The following is a 15,175-nucleotide window of genomic DNA, read 5'->3' as shown; positions in this document are numbered from 1 at the left end:
ATTAAGGAAAAAAACACCATGAAGTATGAAAGTAGGCTCAGTGTTTAAACTTTTTCATACTCTCCAGCCTGAGGGTACAACTGAGTCAAGTCAAGGAAAGCTACATTGTAGATTTTCTTAGATGTGTACTGGTTATTGAGTTCAGCGTATTTATGATTTTCCCTTAACACATATCGTAAAAAAATAAATAAATACCTGAAATCTGGCAAGTACTTCAGCATTTACTCTCTTTTCAGTAATAAAAATATAAAGAGAGGACATACTAATATTTTTATTATGCAAATATGCAATGACAATCAAATAACCTTGAATGTTATTTCTTGAATGAATGAGTTTACCAGAATATGCTAAAATAACAAAAATGCCAAGTCAATATGATGTGAAGTCTAAATAATTTTTTGTAATGTTTTTGCAATGATTTTGCAGCTGTACATATTTCTTTTAACTTTTGCATGGAGAGACAAACGTGTGTGAATTAATACAAAGAGACTATCTGCTTTTCTAGCAGGATACATTATTACAGAATTGTAATGATGACAGGAAGAATGAAGTGGATTAGACAACATTGGCTATGTTTACATCCAGATATAACTGTAGTAAAATTTGATCATATGAAGATATAGTTACTGAACCAGTCTATCAACAGGAAGCAGGATCTAAAGATCTAAAGAAACTCAAGAACTGACAAAAACATAGTCTGTTCTTTCAGTCTGGAAAAGATATGAATGACTAGATTTAATTCAAATTCAATTTGATTCAGAAACATTTTAATTAAATAGATGAATGGACGCAATAGATGGATCCTTGGATAAATAATTTTAAGCAATAATGGCTTCAGCAGCCAACCAGATGCACACTCAATATTTCTAAATGAAACTTGGTGGTGAGCTTGACCTGCAGATGCTGTGGTTGTTCAGAGAAATTTAAAAACAGAAAAACAAGGACACTCTCTTTTAATCAAAGATTTATTATCTGATGGTTATAAAAATACTTTGACTTGAGTTTATGATTCAGAAATTTAGGAGCAATTATTTCCCTTGAGAAAAGATGCATCCTTAATTTAATTTATTACATTTAGTCCAAAAACTTTAGAATTGTTACGCTGAGAATTTTGTCTAGACTTAAGAAACTCTTCAAAGAAACTGTGGATATTTAAACAAGACATGAATGCATTGACCTGAACTGGCTTGTTTTCAGCTCAACTGACCCTCAATAACAGTGAGACAGGGGAAAACTTTAATGTCATAATACAGTAAAGTTTCTCTCTTTTTTACCCTTTTCGAGGTTTAAATCTCTTCCTGTAATGGGAGCATATAGAAATTAGTGTAGTCTGGGGTAAATCTCAGTTTAAGAATTATTTGCGTTTATTACTGCTATAAAATGTCAAATATAATTTAATATGTAAACTTGTTTTTTTGTTGTTGTTATTTTTAAAAATAATAAAACTCTGTTTTGGAGCAAATACTTTTTCCATATAGTCCCCTTTGCTCATCAACAGTTACTGACTGCTCACTGCAGAAAACAATCATACCCAAAGTAGGTGTCAGCAGGACAGAGCTGCACAAAAAACAAAAAATCAAGATTCGTCAACAAAATCCGGTACTTCTCTGGCTTTCAATGATTCATTTTCAGCTGTTTCATTCGCAATCAATGTGGTGAAGCAAATATATAGCTAAATTAACCCTTTCATGCATAGTGGTCACTACAGAGGACAGCTACCTAAAAGTCATTCTCTTGTGCTTCTTGTGGATTTTTATGTTATAAATGCACAGAGACCACTGAAGTGGACACTAATGCATCATAAAATACACTATCAACTACTGGCCATCAGCTGCAAATGCAAGAAATTATTTTTGTTAAATCCAATTTGGCCGACAGACAAAAAAGCACGCCAACCGACCCGGTCCCTCCTTCTACTGTAGACGACTCTTGCAGGTAAAAAAAATATTGTGACACCAGATAACCCCTAAAGAACAGTACTACTGATGTATTTTTTTCAAATGACAACTTTGTATTTGGAGAAAATTACAATTAATCACCTAAAAAAATGAAGAAAAAAAACAAACAAACATTTTTTAATAAATTTTTTTAATGCCTTTAGAAAATCAAAAAAAAAAAAAATTGGGAAAAAAAAATCCTGACGCAAAGGCTCATAATTCATGCATGAAAGGGTTAAAACCGCATTAAGAAAAAAAATGAAGCTGTACTTACGCTCAGCTATCACCAGCGGAGGATAGAACAGGAAGTATCCCACCAGCTCTGCAGTCAGCTGGTTGAGGAGCCCACTGGATATTGTCCCATTAAGAACTGCATCCTGGTTTTTCACCACATACACCAGCGTAACCGAGGGCGAGCCAGACTCCTGAGACACGCTCTGGATCTGCGGACAAACACACTGGCTTGAATTAAATATGCCGCTCTCTGCTGCACATAAGAACGCTCAGAAAGATTTCAGATTTTTTTTTTGTTTCCATCAAAGACAAAATACAAGGCCACATTTATAATTTAAACCTTCATACGAAAATATCTAGAGCTATCATGCCAAATGTGGAAGACGCGCATAAAGAATGCACAGCAGGCCTTCAATGAACAAGGTTTTATTCTCTCCATAATAAGACCTGTGTGGTTTCTCTGACATTCATGTAACAGAATCACAACGGCGAAGTGGACGACGATGCAAGATACAGAGAATTCCCATCACATTTCTCTGCGAGCGTTAATATTTCAGTGGATAAATAATGAATGGAGCCTATATCTCCGTTTGCTTGTTGAGACCTACTTTATGATTTTGATGGTGTTTGCATGTGCAGTGTATATTCTGCAAACAGATGAAGACTTTGGCAGAGAAATACGTATGATTTATGTATGAAAACTAGATTTATTACAGTTTGCTGTTTCCAAAAGTATAAACAACATTTCTCAGAAGCTACCCCCCCCAAACCCCCTTCAGTCAAGTGCAGAGTGTTACTATAACTGTCTTATTTTTGGTAACTTTTGCTTCAAGAAGCCATCTGGCCACAGTAGAAAAAGCTTGTGGCCAGCGCCGTTGAAGCAAAACCAAGAATAAGTATGCGAGCGACTGAGCTGGCTGGAAATCCACCTGGAGCTGTATTATAAATGTTAGTCTGATTAGCATGCTGCATGCAGACAGGACACATTTGGCTGTCTGCCTTATAAATAGTCTCGGTGCACTCGTCCCGTACCTCCACTGTGAGTCTGTTGTAGGTCTCCAACACTTTATCCTGAGCCTCTTCAAAGGCATTCTCAAGCCGCTGCTCCAGCATCTGGACGAAGCTGCACGAGTAGATGTTGTCTGCAGGTCCAACAAATCTTAACACTGCAAGCCAGGCAAGGAAGAGCAAAGCAGGGATTATTTATGCACCATCTGAGTAGTAAGAGAATAACAGGCTGCTTCAGATTAGGGGTAGATCTCACTCTGGTTGTATGAATGTATGAAGGAAGCTTGTCTTAATCTTGAGGCCACGTCTCTGTGGGACTGTGACTGACTTTTAAATAGAGCTGCACAGATTTGCAGTCGTCAACGCCACATCAAATGTGGGCGTAATCCGAATATCTAAGATGTATGTATGAAGAACTAGGTAGGTTTTTTTTTTTAATGTATTTTAAGGGATATTCATGAACAATTTAAATGCAAATAATGGATTTGTCCAGTTGGTCAGTTTTGGAAGTTGACAAAATATTTAAGCTCACATTTACATTCACAAGCTCTCATTTAAGTGCTGTTTAGGAAATAACATCACAATTCTTTCTTTTTCTATTATTGTGAAGTAGTTCTTGAGTTGAGTCTTGAGTCTTTATTTGTAACAGCGGTGACAAAGTCTTGTCCCGACCAGTGGCATATTTTATTGCAGGAAGTGTGATGCATACCGCATATTAGCATGCTGCTGCATATGAAGCAGGGAATTGAAGCACAAGCAAGAATCAATCTCTCAGTTGTTCAGCTCATTAACCGTAGATACGTTTGCCAATTTACCCGCCGCAGTACAATTTGCATGAGATTACCAACTGGGTCAGCAGGGTTTGTGCCTGCAGAGCGATTCAGACCGAGACCAGTGAAGGATGTTGGGACTTTGAAGGAAGACTGCACCCATCAGCAACACACCGTTTGAATTTAGGTCAGAACGCGGCTCCCCCCTTGGCACCGCAGCCCTGTTTCGAGTTAATTCTCAAAACAAAGGATAATAAAGATGGAATGGAGCAAGAAAATAGAGGGCAACGGGTAACGTTCATAATCTGCTGATGGACTCAATATTGTTTACCCGGAGCTGCACCTCCCCGCTTCTGATGGAGAGCCGCTCGTTTTCTCTGGTTTCGGTTTAGATGGAGGCGATAATCCTCTTCGTTTCCATTGCTACTCAGGTTTATCGGTCGCATAGACGTCCCTCCAGAGAACTGCTTTCATTAATACCAACAACAGAGCCAAACATACAGATTCCAGATACAGCATGATGGATTGGGTATCTTATCCACAGTGCTTTTATTTTTAGGCCTAATCTCAGGCAGTGTTTGTTTTTTTGTTTTTTCTGTTGCTGAAGATGCATATGCCTTCTGTCTAATGTTATTTTTTCTCCTCCATTTTAACTTTGGATTCATGCTTTGTTTCAAATTTAATTATTTACATCATCCTACTGTCTCTAGCTCACTGCTTGCATTTGGGTAGGCCACAATCAATTTTCCTGCACAGCTATTTGGCACTTTCTACTCTAAACAGTTTTAAAAAAAGACATCATACTTTAGTCCACATTTGATCACAACCATGAACATCGGCATATTTTATATCATAGACCAACACAAAGTTGTTCATAACAGTGAGGCAGAAGGTAACCAGTCCACGTCTGTGTAATTTAATCTCCGTAAAAATGCAGCTGAACACCTCAGAGGAAAATTTCTTTATGTCAGTGATCAGATTTTCTCAGTTTCTACAGTGAGGGAGGCACCCATATGCACCAATTAATGCTGATTCCCACAACACACAGTCCATGAATTACAAGCTACAAAGACAAAAATAAATGGAAATGCAACAAGTTTAGCTCAGATTAAAAGTAAAACTATTCTTTCTTATTAATTCGATCAAATCTGAACCAACATTGATTTAAAATTATGGACTCATGTTGAGAAATACCATACTATTCTCAAAATATATATTCTGATATACAGTCTCTTAACTGTGCTGATTGTCTGACCTTGCTCACACAAAACTGTGTGCGTGTGTGTGTGTGTGTGTGTGTGTGTGTGTGTGTGTGTGTGTGTGTGTGTGTGTGTGTGTGTGTGTGTGTGTGTGTGTGTGTGTGTGTGTGTGTGTGTGTGTGCTGAAATGTGTTTTGAGGCTTAAGAGCTGACTAAGTGATTGGACCAATTTGTTCTGCAATCATGGGGGTCTGTATGGGATTTAAGGTATCAAAGAGGAGTAAAGGAGAGTTAATCAGAATCTTTCTAATTTTGTCTCGGTTCTGTTCTTCCTGGAATCAATTTAATCCTCCACTCCTGCAGCTTTTTGTCTTTTTGCAATCAAGTTTCTGGAACGAGAAGCTGGTTTTGCTGGATTTTAGGGTCACGCACTTTGATGTTCATCTTAGTTATTCTCACCTGTCTTGAGCTGTAGGTGAATGTGGGGAGAGCTGATCCAGGTCGCCACGGGAACCAGAACCGCCTTGACCAGCGGGGTGTGCTGCCTAATGTCAGACAGCAGTTTGTCAAAGCCATAAACGTTCAGAGCTTCGACAACCATGGAGGAAACGTAGACGGTTTTCCCGCTGGTCACGTAGTAACCCAGAGTCAGGTTGTGGGGGCTGCAGTCGTCTCGCTCCACCTGTGACGGAGACATGTTTTCAGGTTTACACTTTGCAGCATAAACTAACACTGAGGGTTTTAGAAAAAGCTAACTTTTAATACGCTATGTCACCTACTCACTTGCTAACAAATTATTGCTTTTACAAATGCAACAGTGCCACATTTTTAGCTAAAAAATTCCTAGAAAATGAAAGGAGCTGAAGCATTTTTTAACGGCTTACCGTTTCACTAAGGTATATACATTTGGGCAACGTGACATTTCCACATCAATGATTATATTAGATGCAGTAAGTGTGCATTTTCCTTCTCTCTGTCTCAGCTGTCATTGAAGCGTCCATCTTGAACTCAGGTTTGTGCTTCTGCCATTATAAAACTTCATTCATCTGTGGTGCTATGTTATTGGCCTGAAAAGTGCAAACCCCTGACACCTGAAATAAAACATCCAATAAATGTTGCAACCCTAGCCTGGTGCAATATTAATATTGCACCAGGTGGTACTACACTGAGGATTTGCAATATATTGAGCAGCACTAGCATAATCTTAACCACTTCTCAAAATAGGACTGCCATTCATTGGAGGCAGTGCTGTGTTATTTTCCATAAATGAAGCAAATCAAATAAGAAAAAAAGAAGCAACCAGAAGTCTACTCTTTCCTACTATCACAAATGCAAACAAAAAGTTATTTTCTTTGGTATTATTATTTTTGGCACATTTTTTATTTGCGAGAATACACATGATAGCAAAACCTACTAATTTAGCACAAATCGACAATACATCTATGCAACCATCTACATTAAACACAGAGTCATTTTATTAAACTGGTGTTTATTTCTCACATGTTCTACATGCAATAAACACTCTGTAAATTATTACAAGGAAAGATTCATGAAGAATGTATCTGAAAAAAAATGTTTTTGAAGCAACTAAGTGTTATAAATGCATCTTGTCTTTAATTCAGTGAATAATTATTTAAATAATTATATAACTGCTTATTACTGTATTACTTCTCCTTTAATCAGAGGGAATTAAGACTGCTTTTTAAGTAATGGGCACTTTAAGCGGATCCTGCGTTAAATAGATGATGAATAAATGGAAAAGCAGAATATTCCCACTCGACAAGTGAGCCAAGCTGAAGAGAAAACAGTGAGATTATCAAACTGCTTTTAAAATGTAATTTTATTTTAAGGCCGTTTGCACATCTTTACCAGAAGTTTACATAAATGTGGGTTAGAGAAAAACATGCTTGTTTTGTCTTGGAGATATTGTAGTGCTATTCTATCCAAGGAATATGAGCAGTAAAACAAAAAACAAAGACAACCTTAGTGCTAACATCTGAAATAGGCTCACAGAGCTGTCCTGTCAAACAAGGACAGCTCTATCATATATTGGATTTAGATTTGAAGGCACAAGCGTCAGCGTATGAATATTTATAATTCTTGGTTCAGTTTAGCTCTGCATTAAGAACATATTTCAGCTGGATTCTTCAACAGTTAGACTTTTGGCCATATCCTGAAAAAAATAAAAAAGAAACACACACACACACAGACAACAACTGTGGTGAGTCAAAGGCTGTATTTCTGGAACTTAACACCACCCACCTTCATGTACCCTCAACCTTCAACCACACTGAGTAGCTGAGGTTGTTGTTGTTATGGATTTTTTCCTCTCTCTCTCTTGCTCTCGCTCTCTCTATACAACCATCTTTTCCTCTCCTCTTTCTCTCCCTGAGCGTAACCTGGCTTCTCCTGGCTGATCTTTTTATCTAAAACAGACATCCTCTCTGAATGAAACTGTATCCCAGCACATCTCCTTATGCAGAGTCCAAGTAAAAGCTTCAGCCTCCGTTTTCTTTCCAAGCAACTCTTTAAATATTTTTTCAATTATGCTCAGTTATATATCCATAAAGCCACCTTTGGGTTTTGCATTTAATCAGAAAACACAAAAAAGTGCAGTTGGATCTTGCATTTGAAGTCTAAACTAAAATGTAATGAGCATAAAATTAAATATTGACTGTTTCTTTCAGATGTTTTATTTTTGTCTGTGGGGGTGTTTGTGTTAATCTCCTTGTGTTTTTTCTACACCGGCAGCTCGAAGGGAACACAGCGAAGAAAAAACTGTGTTCTGATTCACCAAAAAACTGAATCAGTCAACCCTGACGTATGATCCTATTTAACATTTTTTTATTGTGTCTAATGCTGCTGAGCTCTTGAGGCTTTCAACCTTTTTAGATTTGATCAAAAATGTGTTGATTTTTTTTATTTCTATTTCTACCGTTTATGTTTTTTGAATTTTTGAAAAAAAAAATTTCAGTTCTTTTAATGTTACTATGCTTATTTATAAACTACATGAGTCCTTATGTAGTTTATAAATACTACATACTACTATTTACTCTCCACAATATTTTTTTCTTATTTGTCTATTTCATCCCTTTTTTTAATCTTGTTTACACTTTAGCATTTGTCAAGCTGTCCATGTCTATCAACCACAAAACTCAGGGAGCTAAATAATGTGTGCCTTTCATGCGAAATGATATTCTCAAACTTATACTTGGTTTCAGTAAAGGCAATGCATACGCATTGTGTATGCATTGCCCATGGTGTCAATGATACTTTAAATTAATGACATGATTGACATTAAAATCTGCTTTGCATGCTTTAATAGCATGAAATAGGAGAGAAATATTTAAAAGATCAGTAAAAATGTCTTCATGTTTCCCTTCTTTATATCCATTCTATGTTACGTAATAAACCACTTGCTAATTAAATAGAAACCGCCAGTGCGAAAACTACAAATACTAGACAGCAACACTAAAATGTTAATACATTTTGAATTTCTAAACTCCACGTTAAAGCTGATTGCTTAACCTTTGTTTTGCATTTCTGAAGAGGACTGCTGAATTTAACAAAGGGAGCCAGAACTGACCTCCTTTGGTCCCTGCCAACAGCTGACAGCTGTAAAACTGCCCAGTTTGGTAAGTAATTATGGCTAACAACATTGTTCAATGATGCAACACATTAAGCATCGCTGCATGCTAATTTCATGCTGTTTAACAAACCCGAATCACGTAGGGGGCAGATTTTGCTCATCAACATTGCTACAGCATCCAGGCGCTTTAAGATCTGAACTGTTTCTATTTCCTGTTCGGTGTTTTTCGCCCTCGACAGATTAATTTTGACTATCAAACCGCAGTCTAGGTTTTCAGATGGAGAAGATGAGAGCTGAGGAATGTGTCTGTGTGTAGCAGGGGGTAGATGAAAGTGCCGTGGAGCTTAGAGATACTGAGTCACTCCCCGCGAAGGCTCACAAACAACTGGATAAAAATAGCAAAAGCAGGCGGATGAAGACGGAAGACGGACAGAAAGTGAGATGAAGAGAGGCAGGTGGACAGACAGAGGCGGACAGACGCAACGAGCCGACTAGTACAACAGGCAAGACGGACATGTTGGCAGAAAATCGATCTACTTGGACCGAGGGTGTAATCTCATCAGGAAGATGAAGGGGGAGAGCAATACGAGAGATGTAAATATTGAAATATACATGAAAGGAAAAAGCTGATAGTGATGGTTTGAGAGGGAGGGAAGAGAAGATGGAGATGGAGCCATGTGGTTGACGCAGGATGAAAACAAGCATTATGTAAGAGTGGCAGTGGGATGTGGGAATGGTCTCCCTAAATGAACTCGATATCGCCTAATAAATCATATCCATTTGTCACCTCTCTCTATATTTATCCCCTGCACCATTCATGAGTCTTTCTCAGGTAAAAAAAAAAAGAAAATCAACACCTACAACTTAAATATAGAAGACGCGAGTACTCAGGACAGACACACCAGCGAAATGGCTTAAAATAAAACAGAGATTTTTTTTTTTTTTTTTGGGGGGGGGGGTTATCTCAGTAGAATTAAATGGAAGCTATTTGACCAAGCACAGCAGCAGAGAAATGTTACAGGAGGCAATAAAAAAAAAAAACCTCATAAACGTAAAATTTGAAGTTATGCATAAAAGGCAAAAATAAGCCCATCTTTACGCTCCTTGAGTCATCAAATGCTGTCCAATCCCAGCAGCTGTTCCTCTTTGGATCTTCAGTTTATGTAAAAATAAAAAGCTTTTACAGGAGTTCTGGATCCTAGTAAAATGCTGTAGTGGCCATTTCACTGGGGCACTTGGACTACGCATTGCACTCAGAGCTTCCCAAGCTGATAGCGGAGAGCTGAAAAATGTATAAAAAGATGAAAAAAATATTTCTTTTATGACATAACTAGTTCGTTCTCCAGTCAATGAGGGCTCTAGAGAAGGCTTATGGCTGAGGTAAGATCAACACAGATGTTATTTCTCATCAAGTTTTATGCCTTCCAGTCATTTATTCTTAGAAGAATAATTAGCTGGTGAGAGATTTACATCTGCAGTTTGTGGGCAGGCATTTTGACTAGCCAATCATATTCTGATTTGTGGTCAGTGGCTGGTCTTTTATGGTAACAATTATCGTAGGGGATGTCACTTGTGAAAGCTTCACATTGATACATGTATGGATTTGGTTACATATCGTATGTTTTTTTTTTTTTTTTTTACAGTTTGATGATGGAGGTATAACCCACCTTATTGAAAAATAACTATTTTTGACCAGTAAAGGAAACAATGAAATATAAAACAATCTTAAACTGATCACATTAAAAACTGTTTTACACTTTGGCTTTCCTGTACTATTTATCTGAAATAGATATTACTGAAAAGTTATTTTCCTGTTCCCTCCAGTGATACCTGTTATTTAGATAATAATGTTTCTGCAACACTGCATGTGCTCGCTAGTTAACAACCTGTATTTCAAAGCCATTTGCAAAGTTTGCTAGCTTCTGCTATGCTTTTATTTGACATTTCGCTGAGTCACCCTAAGCTTCATAACACAGAGAAATTTCCGTCCTCATGAATTATTCTCTTTTTAGTGTTTTGTTTAGCAGGAAAAAAAACTGCAGATTGTGTTTTCTGCTCAATATGCTGTGCAAATTTTGGTTTGCAATTTTACAAAAGAGAAAATAAGTGAGTATTTTGCAGTTTTTATTGTACACTTAACAGCACTTTTGATTGATACTGCAAAGTCTGTATGTAAGACCTTTGTTCTTACACCCACTGATCATGTGGGTTTGTCACAGGATCATGACCTTTTGATTATCAGTGAAAAGCCGCTCGGCGTACACGAAGCCGCTGGAAACACTGACCTGCGCAGAGGCTTTGGAGTCGTTCAGGGCTCTCTGCAGAGCATGGCTCAGTCCTTTAGAAAGGTTCTGCTTTAGGATCAGGTCCAGGCGATTCCTGCGCAGCTCCATAGACAACACTGTAAAGATTTAAAGAAAAAAGGATAAAGTAAAGAAGCTCAGTACATAATAAAGCTGGTTTGGATTTGTTTTTTAGCAACAGCATACCACCAACTGGATTATGACCACAACTATTTTTCAACAAGCCGATTTTCTACACACAGTCCAGCCGAGTAATGGCTCTCCAAATCATCCCTAACCACCACAATGGACCTCAAGGGGCTTAGTTCATGACTTCAGACTACAGTCTTCTTGCGTCTGAATGACATAACAAACATGTATGCAAATATGTTCCTCTGCCAATTGTTAGGTACTGAAAAGAAAATGGGTGAAAAAGCAGCTAAGGCCCAAAAATAAGCTTTGAAACATCTTCAGAAAGCTTTAACAGCTTATCACCAGAATCACTTTTAGACATTTTGCTTGTATTCAAAATGTGAAGAAAATCACTGATAATTCAAGATTGCACTGCAGTGTAATTTAAGAATATGTAAACTATTTCAAAAACGAGATAATATTCATTATAGATTCAAAGTCTCCTACCCGTTTTGACCCAGAACTTCTCCGTCACATTGCATGGCATTGGCATTTCCTCAGCGCTGGTGGTGGAAGGACTTTGTGTGGTTGTTGTCAGAAGTGGTGTAGTTTGAACTGGGATGAGCTTAGTGGTGGTGGGTGCTTCTGTTGTGGTGGTGGTGGCAGTAGTAGTTGTTGAAGTGGTGGTGGTGGTGGTGGTGGTAGTGGGAGCAGCAGTAGTAGTTGAGGCAGTGGTGGTTGTAGTGGGAGCTGGAGTGGTGGTGGTGGTTGAGGTGGTGGTTGTAGTAGTTGGGGGAACCGTGACTGTGGTGGTGGCGGTGGGGGCTGGCACGGTCGTAGAGGTCGTTGTTGGAGGTGTCGCGGTTGTTGCGACAAAGAGCCTCGTTTCCTCTGTGGGTGCAGCAGCTGTGACGTTCGATAGAGAAGCATCTGTGCTCCCAGGAGTCGCTGCCTCCTGTGTTGCCATCTCTGTGCTATTAACAGTAATGCTGGTCGTTGAGGGTGTTGTTGTGGTTACTGTTGTCAGCTGAAGGCTGCCGTCGGTCACAGTGTCCTGGCTGGTGTTATTTTGGGCCGTGGTGGATTCTGGTGGTGTTTCTGTTCTCTTCGTGGTAGAAAACGACACAGTTGAAGTGGTGGTTGTCGACAGGGTTGTCTTTATGGTCGTGGCTGCTGTGGTTGTGTTTTGTATGGGGATCCTGGGACGCACAGGCATGGTGGTATTCCACTGGTGGGTGGAGAAAGGGCTCGTTACATTGGGAGGAAGTGTGATATCATGGTCACCCACTGTGGACAGCAGAGATTCAGGTACAGTGGGAAGATCCCACGCTGGTAGGCCGCTCACTAATTCATCTGAAGGGAAAAAGAACATGGATAAGTCAAAAAAAAAATATTAAAGAATTTCTAAATACAGTGTTTTGCTTCAGATATGTTCAGAAAACCCTGCTGAGTATGAAAGGCTTATTGATTTAAAATGTCCTGGTATTTTACATACTTCATGGACTCTAACAAAGCTTCCAAGGAGAGAAGAGAAGTAAGTCCATAGCATTACAGATGCACAGATGTTCCACCATACTCTGAAGTGGTCACCAGGTGACCACTTATTCATCCATTGTTTCATTCCTGATTCACCTGTAGAGTTTGCTGAAGAAAAGCAGAAAAGCTAGAACAAAGACACCTGTGAAAAGGTTGTCACCAATACGTGACCTTAAATTATCTTTATCATGGACAAAGAATCCTAATCAAGATTTTCCTTCTTCTTTTTTAGACATTCCTGAAAAATGCCTTTTTTTTTTTGTCTTTCCCTCAATAGGACCTGAACCTTTGAGGAAAAGGAGAAAAACAGGTTACTTTTAATTTCACGGGCCTCTGTCTCTACTTTCCAGCTTACGTACTTTCCCTTTAAATGTGTACCTATCTAACAATTTCCAAGTCTGTACTTATTTCTTGTATTTCCTCATTGCTGAACAACTATGCAGTGACACAAACCTATCAAGCCTCAGTTGTCACTTGTATTTGATTTAAGTAACGTAAAAGATTTTTTTTTTTAAAGTTGGTAGTTTTTAATTCCCTACAGAATATTGAATATTAACATGTCAACCTGAAAGACACTTTTACACTTGGATTGTGACTGCAAATGCATGAGGCAGGCTACCTTTCATTTTCAAAAACACCTCCAGATTCAATCGTATCCCCCCCACAATGTCGTCCCAGCAGGGGGCCCAAGCAATCTGGTTTGTGAAATCATTTGAAATGCTTGGAGACACACTACTTTTCTCCTGCACATTCTTCAGAAAGCTAAATATTTGTGTAATAATTACCTTATTATTGAGGCGAAAACAGACACAGGAAACAGAGAGGGATGGAGGCTACGAAACGGGACAGATGATGATGATGATGATGATGATGATGATGATGGCGATAAGTCTAAGATGATAAAATGATATACATGATGGTGACACTGATGAAATGTTAGAGGTGACGATTTACTGACAATAAAGCTGAAAAAAACACTGAGTTAAATTCAGTTCAATTAATTCAATTAAAATCAATTGTTAATATTAATCTATTGAGATTAAATCACTGTTAAAAATTACAATTGGTCATGCAGAAATGATGGATGTCTGCGGGACTCGTTGCTGAAGCATTCAGCAGCGTGACCTCCATGTGTTTCCCAGAGAAGCTGCTGAGGCGACTGAAGCATAAACTGAATCATGTCCAACTGAACTGCTATTATTCTCAGACACGTCTTCTTCAGTTTGCTAAATCCTGATAATTACTATAGAAAAAGGCTTGGTCAATGATTCATTCTGTTACAAAACACTAAAAAGAACAGCAGCGTGTCATTGGGGTTTTATTTGACAAACCAACACTGACATGTTTTCCGATAAATATCTAAATCTGTAAATTTTAACACATTATTAGATGATGGATTAAGCGGTGTTACGTGAATTTTATACAGCTTATGATATTGTTTATCCCTGCTGTGCTCTGTCACTAATGTTCTCCAATAAAGCTGTGAGGCTTTCACTGACGAGCTAAATTCAAATTCAGTTTGCATACAAGGAACGCAGCCATTTTAAATTAAATGTCTGTAATAAATGCTAATTAAAGATTAAAGAGGCTGAATACTAATAATTTTTTTAAGACTTAGTTGTTAAAAAATACTTTAAAACATGTATCCTTTTCCACTTCACAATGGTCATAAAATCCCAATAAAGGATTGTGCCTCTGCTTTGCTAAATTATGAAAATTCAAATTAAAACTTTTTCCAGATAACTTAAAAAATATTACCCACCCAAACTATAGTTGGTTGAAGAGTTGTTGTTTCCAGTAACCACAGACAAATTGGTCGATGGTGGAGTCTGACTCGGTTTTTTACTGGATGGAGAGGAGGGAGGAGAGGATGCTTTTGTTGTGGAGGAAGATAAGGCCTTGGATGAAGAAGAGCTTTTAGACCAAGCCGCTTTAGACAGCAGCCCTAAAGGTTTTCTGACTGCTTGTGTCTGCAGCTCTGTCGTCTCAGTCAGCATGCTGAGAACCGATGAAAGGGCCGCCTGCTCCCTTTGGACCTCTCCGCTTGTCCTCAGCTTCTCCTGCACAAGCATGGGAGCCGGATCTTCGGGCACGCTTGGCAGCGCTTCCTCCTCTGCGTCGTCGACCGGCCTCCATCCCGCTTCAGCCCACGCTCGAGTTTCCGTCATAATCCCGGCCTCGGCGAAGACTTTTCCATGTGCTCCCGCGCGCACTCCTTCCTGCGTTTCTGTCCAAATTGCGGTTTTGGCCTCGGCAAACACTTTTCCCTCAGGCCAACGTCTGAGTTCAGCATCAGGACCTGCTCCAGGAGCAACATCTTTAACCCCATCCCTGTCTCTAAATCCAGGAGTCAGGATCGGGGGCACTGTGGGGTCCAGAGGTATGTCACTGTTCTTCATCGACACATAATGGCCTTCCTCAGCTGCGAGAGAGAGAGAGAGAGAGAGAAAGAGAGAGAAGGAAGGAAATTCATGTTAAATTGTGGCAG

At 38.8% G+C, this 15,175-nt stretch overlaps 1 protein-coding gene across 1 annotated transcript in view; it reads right to left on the bottom strand.

The window, feature by feature from the left end:
• The window catches only part of kiaa1549la (KIAA1549-like a), an 85,141-nt gene that overhangs the window by 42,114 nt on the left and 27,852 nt on the right, over positions 1-15,175 (bottom strand). Inside the window, exons 2-7 of the mRNA XM_088006736.1 lie at positions 14,450-15,109; positions 11,659-12,504; positions 11,023-11,138; positions 5,608-5,830; positions 3,204-3,337; positions 2,212-2,380 (exon numbers count right to left, since the gene is read on the bottom strand). Coding sequence (XP_087862862.1) covers positions 2,212-2,380; positions 3,204-3,337; positions 5,608-5,830; positions 11,023-11,138; positions 11,659-12,504; positions 14,450-15,109 — 2,148 coding nt within the window. The remainder of the gene's footprint in view (positions 1-2,211; positions 2,381-3,203; positions 3,338-5,607; positions 5,831-11,022; positions 11,139-11,658; positions 12,505-14,449; positions 15,110-15,175) is intronic.

The sequence above is a fragment of the Poecilia mexicana genome, unplaced genomic scaffold (genome assembly GCF_051168715.1).
Source record: "Poecilia mexicana isolate PSO_F unplaced genomic scaffold, ASM5116871v1 scaffold_6, whole genome shotgun sequence".
Lineage (NCBI taxonomy): Eukaryota > Metazoa > Chordata > Actinopteri > Cyprinodontiformes > Poeciliidae > Poecilia > Poecilia mexicana.
This window is presented reverse-complemented; position numbering and strand designations above follow the sequence as displayed.